This window comes from Sinocyclocheilus rhinocerous, unplaced genomic scaffold (assembly GCF_001515625.1).
Source record: "Sinocyclocheilus rhinocerous isolate Xijiao unplaced genomic scaffold, SAMN03320098_v1.1 scaffold113, whole genome shotgun sequence".
NCBI lineage: Eukaryota > Metazoa > Chordata > Actinopteri > Cypriniformes > Cyprinidae > Sinocyclocheilus > Sinocyclocheilus rhinocerous.
The window spans coordinates 544,736-555,295 of record NW_015646846.1 but is presented as its reverse complement, the minus strand read 5'-3'; the positions used below and the strand labels follow the sequence as shown (position 1 = coordinate 555,295).

General features: G+C 37.0%; 1 protein-coding gene across 1 annotated transcript in view; it reads left to right on the top strand.

Moving 5' to 3' along the window:
• The window catches only part of LOC107708047 (angiopoietin-4-like), a 38,598-nt gene extending 28,304 nt beyond the window's left edge, over positions 1-10,294 (top strand). The window contains exons 4-9 of the mRNA XM_016512195.1: positions 2,982-3,214; positions 5,367-5,479; positions 5,605-5,706; positions 6,622-6,788; positions 6,900-7,030; positions 10,185-10,294. Coding sequence (XP_016367681.1) covers positions 2,982-3,214; positions 5,367-5,479; positions 5,605-5,706; positions 6,622-6,788; positions 6,900-7,030; positions 10,185-10,294 — 856 coding nt within the window. The remainder of the gene's footprint in view (positions 1-2,981; positions 3,215-5,366; positions 5,480-5,604; positions 5,707-6,621; positions 6,789-6,899; positions 7,031-10,184) is intronic.
• Positions 10,295-10,560: the final 266 nt, after the last annotated feature.

Here is a 10,560-nt window from a genome sequence, read left to right as displayed (position 1 = left end):
ATTATTATTATTATTATTATTTCTGCAGTTTAGCGCCATCTGCTGTCAGAGAGTGAAAGTGCGCTTTCATCCAGAGCGTCTCTCACATGTTCCGCCATGTGCTTCTCGTCTGCGCTTGTTTACATCAGAGTGCGCACGCATCTTTCATGCAGCATACGGCGGTGTTGTGCATTTTGACCAGTTGATGGGAAAAGTATTCTTAAAATGCATTCAAATTTCTAAATAATTAGTAATATATAATTATTCACGTATTTAGAAGTGCCCACCATAACAATATCGTGCATATTCATTACCGTGATATATCGCATTACCGAATACCGGCACAAGTCTAGGACTCCTATGCCTTCCACAGAATATATAAATACAGATAAAGACATTTAGACCACTTAACTTAATGATTGCTATCAGGATGTGAAGAGACTTTCAACCAGCATAACAAAAAATGTTTCTGAAGACAATCACCTATTAATGTGATTTTATCAACCTAAACATTACAAAACATCTTGATTGTTTGTCATAGAAAGCAATGAGATAGAGAGAAAATCATCATATTCTTCCGCATTCATTGTATAGCTTTATTCTCCTCAATTCTCTCATTATTTTATTTCTCGCATGATATTGTGTGAGAAACATCAGACAAAATGATGCTTGAGTGAGTCATAACTGAGAACTGCATTATGTAATTGTGCTCATTACAACTCTGAACAACCGCTGAGCATTAAGTCTGTGCAAGTCATTTTTAAGGGTCAGATCGTGTCCACAACTGCACGTTCACACAGCAACTTTTGTCTCTCTTGTTGTTCTCAAAGCGATATTTTCCCATACTCGGCCAGTCGGAGAGCACAGCAGGGGTAAAGGTTTTGTAAAGGGAAATAATCAGCAACTTAATTGATTGTTTGTAATGTTTAATAACTACAGAGTAAGCACAGCGCACAAAGCAGACCCCAGGCAAGTTTCCTATGCACACTTACAAAGCCAGACAAAGGGTTTCCCAGAAAGCTTTGTACTTGGCTCTCGCTAGATTAAACAGATAACGCTTGTTGTCATTCAACTTTGACGACCAATTGAACTGTGCTGCTAGTGTTGTTTTGGTAGCTGCATGGGGGCATCAGACGTAATTATAATGGACCGCTACTTTACAGACGATTCAATATTTCATGTTTCCCGTATGAGTGAGAACAGAGAGTTTTCGACCTTTCCAAGGCGACTTACAACTGTGCAAGCGAAAGTGTTCATAATTGCTCCCAGAATTGATGCGGGTTTAGAGAGGGTCAGCTTCATAGTATAATAACAGCAAACAATTGCTCAGCATTGTGTCCCTCTGGCAAGGGACTTCAACAGTGCATGCCAATCGATTGTGCGAAAACTATTTGTGTAATCAATCATGAACAATTTATAAACATAAGCATCGAGAACCACTGGCAACCATAGCATGTTTAATGACTATCTACTGTAATTTAACAAAGTAAGTGTTCAGTTACATGGCTCGATGGAGTTTTGATTTGCTTTCCAGTTATTTTCGGCCTTAAACCCTCGGGTGGTGTTATTTTTCAGCACTTACACACACACACACACTCGCTCACTAAATCACACACAGATTGAAGCCGGCAGGATTTTGCGGAGTTCCTCAGAAACTCGTTTTTGTAGCCGTGGCTCATTGTTGTGCGGATGTAAATTGTTTTGACAGCAGGCGTGACTGATTCAGTGCTATCTCCTCTGATCCAGACACTAAATCATGAAACTACATGTATTGCGCTGATGGAAATACTTTAAGAAAATATAATTTCCAAAAGGCCCAGAGTTCAGACTTATTTCACATGACACAGTAACCCGCTAGACAGTAGCTACCAAACAGCTTGAGTAACAATCTACAGTAACAATAATTGGTCATTTCAAGATGATAATGTATGACATCATATATGTTGGTATGATGCTTATATCGATGGCACTTTATGTAAGCTGTACATGCCGTATGCTCAAAAAGTTGTTGTTAAGAAACTGCAGACTTAGGGGGTGTTTACAAAACACCATTTTCAACCAAAAAACTGAAAACGTTTTATGCATTTTGGCTGTTCATTTAAACGACAACGGCAAACATTTGAAAGCGAGTTTCAAAGTGCACATTTTTGTAAACAATACCATTACTGCCTTTGTGTAAACTACGAAAACGTGAATTTGTGAAAGCGGTGACGTCATGTGCGTGCGTATTATGTTTTCAGTCTAAAGGTATGTGTGCAGGCGCGTAGAGTTTCTTTACAAAGTGACATCGCCAACTACTGGCCTGGCATAACACGCGTACGACAGTTAACGGAAGTTATTCATGCATCATCTCCAGGATCTCTATGGAGTGAATTCGAGCCCGTCCACCTGAAGTATTTTTCCCATAAACTCAAAAAAAAAAAAAAAAGTTTTTAATGCAATCGTTGTTGTGTAAACGTACCCTCATTTACATTTTCAGATTTATAGGATATTCTGTCTGATTGCTTGGTAGTACTGGGTGGTTGCTTGGGATTACTAGATGGTTGCTAGGGTGTTTGTTCTGTGTGGTTGCCAGGGTATTTTGAGCAGTTGGATTGTTGCTAGGGTGTTTTTGGTTGGTTGTTAGGGACTTCTAGGTGGTTACTGGGGTATTCTAACCTGTAGCTAGGGTGTTCTGGGCAGTCGTTGACATCTTCAAAATAATAGCACACTTCTTCTCAAAAGGCAAATGTTTTGTGGTTGAATTCATGTCTAGTACAAGCGGTAAGGGATAGCCAAACAGCCAAAGTTTAATACGTAGGTCTAAAACCCCTGTAGGTTGCAAAACACCATTATCCATCCTATTGTAGTCCCAAGGTAGAGGCCCAAGGTCTCCATTTGGCTTTCATTCCTGTTCTATCTAGGAATTTCTCAGAAACATCTGTAGATGCTTTGAAAAAGTTTCTTTTTGACAAACTATTAGTAGAAGTTTTTAAAAATGCATTATACATTGCTTCCACTAGTCATTTGGAGAGTAAAGTCTTAGTCCTGGAGTCGAAGCAGAGGACAGAGCTGGAGGACATGAGGGATGAGAAGGAGCGGCTGCAGGACCTGGTGAAGAGACAGACAGCTGCCATTATGGCTCTGGAGAGACAGCTGAGAGCGGCCAGCAGCAACAACTCAGCCTTGCAGAGACAACATCAGCAGCTCATGAAGTCTGTACACACACTTATTGGCATGGTGTCTTCTGGGACAGGTAAGAATACACACCTTTAAACGAATAGTTCACCCACAAATGAAAATTTGCTCAAAATGTACTCACCCTCAGGCCATCCAAGATGTAGATGAGTTTGTTTCTTCATCAAAACAGATTTGGATAAATTTAACATTACATCACTTGCTCACCAGTGGATCCTCTGCAGTGAATGGGTGCCGTCAGAATGAAGGTCCAAACAGCTGAGAAAAACATCACAATAATCCACACGACTCCAGTCCGTCAATTAACATCTAGTGAAATGAAAAGCTGCATGTTTGCAAGAAACAAATCCATCATTTTAACTAGGCATTTTAACTTTAAACCGTTGCTTCTGGCCAGAATAGAGTCCATAATAACGCTTCTTCCAGTGAAAAAGTGTTTTGGATGTTTTTTGCTTGTAAACTGTGCTTGATCTGTGCATATTTCTCTCCTGATTTAGACAAGATGAGCAATATTATGGATACAGAATTTTAATTTGTTTCTTACAAATATGCGGCTTTTCACTTCACAAGACGTTAATTGATGGACTGGAGAGGACTTGTGGATTATTGTGATGTTTTTCTCAGCTGTTTGGACTCTCATTCTGACGGCACCCATTCACTGCAGATGATCCATTGGTGAGCAAGTGATGTAATGCTACATTTCTCCAAATCTGTTCTGATGAAGAAACAAACTTATACTACATCTGGATGACCTGAGGGTGAGTACGTTTTCAGCATATTTTAATTTTTGCATGGACTATTACATAAACAAATCTACAAGCTGTATTTCTTCTGTTTACATGTGATTATCATCATACATTGTGGAATATTAGCTCAGAATATTAGTCTACAACAACCTAGATTGTCTATCATGCCATAGAAGTGCATGATGTTTCACTTGAACTTATGTCATATTATGAAAGCAAAAATGCATTTCGAATGCCATTTCATGTTGATTTTAATGTTTCATCGCTGCAGCATTTCACTGTGAGGAAAGAAAAGTGACTCAACACCCGGTTAGAGTACAAAGTAAGGTTACTTGTCTGAGAATGACGGACACATCTGATTCTTGGGCTTACAACAGCTTTGAAATCTAGTGGCAGATTCTTAACATGACCTGAAAGTTCTGGTTAATTAACTGTGGCGCTAATGATAAATCGAGCTGTGATTCATGGAGAGAGAAGAGGATAAGCTCTTGCTAGTGATGGCTTTGGCAGCATGCTCTCGTGTCTTGGATGAAGTTCACATGCGTCACAAAACACACTGATAAGCTAAATCAAAACTGCAGCATTTTATACGGACAGAAGACATGTCAGTTTATAAATGTTTGTGTGGAGGTTCACTCCAAGAACCAAATGTACCAAATTTTCTAAATAAACTCTCTCGCAAATGCTTGACAAACAAACACATTGTGTTGAATGTTTAAATGACTCATCCCAAAACTAGACCACTACGGACTTTATATTTGAACAGTTGAGGCCATGTATTGATTATAAATCTAGTTCTTTTGACAACAGAAACCACATCGTTTTGTTTGTCACACTGTGTGGCAAATCCACAAAAAACTTGCATTATGAATCAGCGTTATTTTAGTATCATAGTTTTTATTAATGTTTTGAATTTGTTTTATCATTTTCTGTTTTTTATTTATTCTGTTTTATTTTTATTTGTACGATTTTATTATATTTTATTTCAGGCAAATTTCATTTTATGTCAAGTAAAAAATAAATAAATAAATAAAAGTTTGACTTTAGTTTTAGTTTAGTTTTTTTATGCTAATAATGTCAGTTAGATCTCAAACCAGTGTTATTTTAGTATCATTAAAATACTATTATAATATTTGTTAATATTTTGAATTAATATATTCTCATTTTAATTTTTTGTCACTTTTGGATTTAATTTTTATTCATTTTTATTTTAGTTTTAGTCATAAGTAAGCAACTAACTGAAAGAAGTAAGTTTTTATTATTTTCTTTGTTTCAGGTAATTTTTTACTTTATTTCAGTAACACTAAATAATATACAGAAGACTCACATACGAATACCAGACCTTGTCTAAAGTATTTTACGCTAACGGCTATGCCGCAACATTCTTTTGTTTGCTGATTATCTTTTTCAACTTGCGTTCAAATCAACTCTGAACCACAAAGCCTCTGTGTTTGTCCCTTACAGGTTTCTCATCAAATGAGCAGCACTTCAGAGACTGTGCCGAGGCCTATAAATCTGGTCACAACACCAGCGGAGTCTACCACATTTACATCAGAGACATGACCGAGCCAACCAAGGTGTGGGATGCATTCTTTCACAAGTATGAGGAATCAGTGTGATATATCTTGGCTGTGACGTACAGAATGAGGAACGGCACAAATGTAAGAGAGTGAGACTGAGATGTTTCATATCCTTCTGACAGGTCTTTTGTGATATGGTGACAAGCGGAGGTGGCTGGACGGTATTCCAGCGCAGAGCCAATGGAAATGTAAACTTCCAGAAAGGGTGGAAAGACTACAAACTGGTAAGTGGACATAAAGATTTAAAACATTTACAATTGACTGTGCAGAACCTTAGAAACCACCCTAAACCCCATAGCAACCATTCAGAGTACCACAGCAACCAGTCAAGCATTATATCAGTGTACAAAGAGAACTTGATACATTTGTAGACAATGATGAAAATCCCTATTGATTGTGTTTAAAGAAATTGGTGACATTTAAGAAATGCTTTTCTGCCTGTGCTGGGAAGACTTGATTAAAAATTATTCTGATGACATAGACTCAAAAAGCGGCCAAAACCGGACGAAGCACGGCGGCTAAAATTGTATGTGACAGATTGGCGTCATTGGCAGTAGCTGAGCTGTTTGGTACATTCTGTATTTAATAGCGGCAGATTCTAGTGCTTAAATATGCTGAAATGGATTGAAAGCTGGCAGTTCTTGAAACTGCAGCAGTGAAAATCAATACTGCAATTTTCTACATTTTGTTAATCTTGCCAAATGTTATTGTGAGCCTTCCTTTCTATAAAAAGCTTAAAAGGATGAGTCTCTTTTCTGGGAAACTAAAGACTGACAATGTACCTATTTATTTTAGAGAAACAAAACAGCTGTCTTGTGTCTAATGCTGTGTTTCATTCAAAGTTGGATATGCGATATTCCTGCTTGATATCTAATCATAAGGTGTTGTCCAGTAATAAGAAGATGAAGTATAAAAAGGCAAAATGGCAGCAGAGATGATCATTTCACTTCGACTCATTGATGCATTTTTGTTTGCATCAAGTGTTTATAATTAACTATATACAATCTTATGTTTGAAAATTTCCACTCGGGTTTCCTTCAAGTGCCGTTTTATAGCTGTCCCAAATAGGAAGTTTGAAATCCCGACTTTACAAGATGAATGGAATGCAGCATTGGTTTCATTATATGTTGTTCTCACAGGGATTTGGTGATCTTAGTGAAGAGCACTGGCTGGGTAATGAGGCTGTTCACCTGATCACCAGTCAAGCCCAGTACTCCCTCCGAGTGGAACTTAAGGATTGGGAGGAGAATGGCGCCTATGCTCTGTATGACAAATTCCAGCTCGCCGGTGAAAAACAACAGTACAGGTATCACCTGTGTTAACATAACAACCAAGATTGATATCAGTGCGAGATTTGATCATTTAATGAGGTTTGGCAACATTATCATAATCTTGCAATGTTTTTCTCTTTCTCCAGACTCTTGCTAGGGAGCTATAGCGGAACAGCAGGACAGCAAAGTAGCTTAGCATCAAACGGCACAGGCTTCAGCACTCGCGACGCTGACAACGACAAGTGTGTTTGCAAGTGCGCCCTCATGATGACTGGAGGTGAGCTACTGCACATGATCTCATTCAGAAACAAAATTGTCCAAATGTTGAAAAACACGCAGGTTTTCACTTCACAAGACGTTAATTGATGAACTGGAGTCATGTGGATTATTGTAATGTTTTTATCAGCTGTTTGGACTTTCATTCTGACGGCACCCATTCACTGCAGAGGATCCATTGGTGAGCAAGTGATGTCATGCTACATTTCTCCAAATCTGTTCTCAATGGTAGAGCATAAAAAGCATAGCTGTTTTTAATAATATTGTATAGTAACTGAGCAATTTGAGGTAATAATGGGCTAATGCTCTCCTGAAATGTTCATTTTTTTCTAATAAGATTCATTTTAGTAAAGACTGATTCTTTTTAGTGAGTTGGTTCGTTCAAACAGTTCATTTAAATTAAAAAATGTTTTGAAGTTTGATTCACCAATTCATTTGATTCCCCCTTTTTATGCCCTATAGCGCTTTATACAATATAGATTGTTTCAAAGCAGTTTCACAGTAATATAGTATAGTAAATAACAGAATCGCTGAAGAGAACTTCTTCAAATATGAGACTGTAAAGCAGCTCTGAGAAAGACAATAGTGTCATTCTTCAGCTCAAATCAGTTCAGTGTTGATTCAGTTCAGTTCAATGACTGTGTAAAGTTCATCAATTATCAAACAAAAGTTCATGTCAGTCATAAGCAGGTCTACAGAAGACAAGTGTCGTTATTTAGCTCGAGTCATTTCTGTGGTAATTCAGTTAATTCAATAACAGTATCAATGTCGCAAAATTCATCAATTATGAAACTAATTCATTTCAGCTGTAAAGCAGCTCTACAGAAGACAATAGCATCAGAAAATGTTGTTCTCACCTGATAGTATCAGTGCAATTTATTACAATAATTTTATCATTTTGATATAAAATTCTCCTCTTCACACAGATATTGAATGTCCGTCAGTGAAGTTGCTTTTTGCATCTTTGTCATTAATCCCATTGATGAAAACATCATCAGAACCCGAACAAAGACCTTGATCTTAGATTATAAACAGTCTTGTCACATCCATGATCATTTGACATAAAATACTTGTTATGTAAAGACTAATCTGATCGTAGATAGGCACTTATTAAACACAAGCCATCTACATTTATATTCTCTCAGTCACATTTCTTCACTTGTGGCCTGGATTTGAAGCCGAAACTGTCATGCAAAATCCCTCTGATCCTCTTCTAATCTAAGAAAACACAAGCCCATCGCAGAATTATGTAAAACACGTCCAGAGTTCAGATGCACGTTCAACGCCTGCTATGCAAACAATTTACTCTATGGCTGCACTCGACTGCAGATCCCACACCTCTGGGGTCCAAGATAAACAGCTTTTTAATAGCATGCATTGCGATTGATTTTGAAAGTTGTTGGGAGTTCATTACCGTCGAACCGGCTGGAGAACTTTAAGTGCCCTTTATGTTTGCATTTCAAATGGTAATAAAAAGATGGAAAGATGGATCCATCTGTGCGGCCTGTCCAAACTAAACACGCATTGCGGGAGGTGATACTGATTTAATCAGGGTTAGACAGACAGTGTCCTCTCTGAGGAGTGAAAGTCTGGTTTTTATTGAAGAATCACAGTTTGCTTTGACAGGTCTTGCTGAGACATCGACCGCACAGTGGGAATAACATACCCTTTGAAACACTGACGGACTATGGAGAGAAAAATAAAAAGACACAATATAGAGGAGAGAGGTGGATCAAGGGCTTTGATTGTTTTGAGGAGACGCAATTTTTAAGCCTGCCATCATTTGCTCACCCTCATGTCGTTCCAAAACCAGTACACAGCAAAAAATGCTTTTCACACACACACACACACACACAGGAACACCTGGTAGGAGGTGGAGAGAGATTGTGATTAGCAGTGAACATTCAGATCAGTAAATCCTGGAAGATCAAGAGCTTTTCAATATCCTCCCAAACTGTATTTAATTAAATATTGGATGTCCCTTTTCCATTAGCTCACACACAAATCACATTATTAGTTATTTGAGTTTTCTTTATCCTTCCATATTTTGCTGGAATGGATTTCTATAGCAGAAATGCACAATGGTTGTTTCAAATTGACAACTTTCATTAGTGATTTCAGTAGGCCTTTGCTGAATACCGCAGAGGGTGATATGAGCAGGCTTTTTTTGCCACATATATACTGTATACACACACAAAGTCAGCACTGGGGTAAAGTTACTGCTCAAATGAGCACAGAAGACACACGGGCAAAAAATGCTTTTCTTACTTAGATTTTTTGTCTTGTTTCCAGCCAAAATATCTAAATTATATATTTATATCAAGAAGGATTTTCTAGACAAGTAAAAATTGTTGTCTTGCTTTCAGAAAAAACATGTCAAAATTAAGTGAGTTTCTTGAGAAATTTCAAGAGAAATTTCTTGTTTTCTGTTTGAAATAAGATTATTTTGCTTACCCCATTGGCAGATTATTTTGCTTGTTCTAAGCAAAAACTCACTTAATTTTGACTTGTTTTTTCTGAAAACAAGACAATAATTGCTACTTGTCTAGAAAATCCTTCTTGATTGAAAATTTTTTTGATATTTTGGCTGAAAGCAAGACAAAAAACTAAAAGTAAGAAAAGCATTTTTTGCAGTGTATGACTTTGTAAAGATAAACAAAAATCGTTATTTTGTGGAATGCTAAATAATTATTTTGTGTAATCTTCAGGTTTTTTTCATTTAGTAAAAGCGTGTTGTTATTAGAGACTATCAAGTTCTAAAAAGGACAAAAAGCAGCATTAAAGTACTATAAAAGTAGTCCATACAAATCAAGCACTATATTTCTAAGTTTTGTGAAGCAATATGATTTATGAGAAAAATAACAAATTTATTTTTAATTTTACTATTTAGGTTTAATTTATTTTTATTTTAGTTTCAGTTCAGTTTTAGTTTTTATTTCTTTCCGGTTAGTAATTTTAGTTCAACTTAAACTGATTTCAGTTAGTTGCCAAGGCAAAATGTATAACTTTCATATCATTTAATGTTTTATTTTATTTTAATAGTTTTGATTTTAGTTTAGTAATACTGATCAAGGCCCAAATTAAACACCTGTGAGCGCTATACTGTTTATAAAACTGTATTCATCTCAGACTCTTTACATTTGTCATTCTTTCAGGCTGGTGGTTTGATGCTTGCGGTCTGTCCAACCTCAATGGAATCTACTACACCGTGGGTCACAATATCCGCAAGCTCAATGGCATTAAGTGGCATCACTTCAACATTTAAAGGAAAATGCTACAAAAACGGCTTGATCTGAAAAGAGCTGTTTTTGACAGGGTAAAAAAGGTGTTTTTTACACTACCACTGAGAAATTGTAACCAAACTATGTTACAGACTTTTCATTAAGACCCTAAAGAATCATATCAACTTGTGGAAAATGGGCATCCTATGACCCATTTAAAGCAACTTGAAAGCAATGTGTTGCATTTGCCCACTTGCATAAAGTGTGTTTCTGGACTTATAATTGTTGTACCCGTGTGATTTGTATGTTT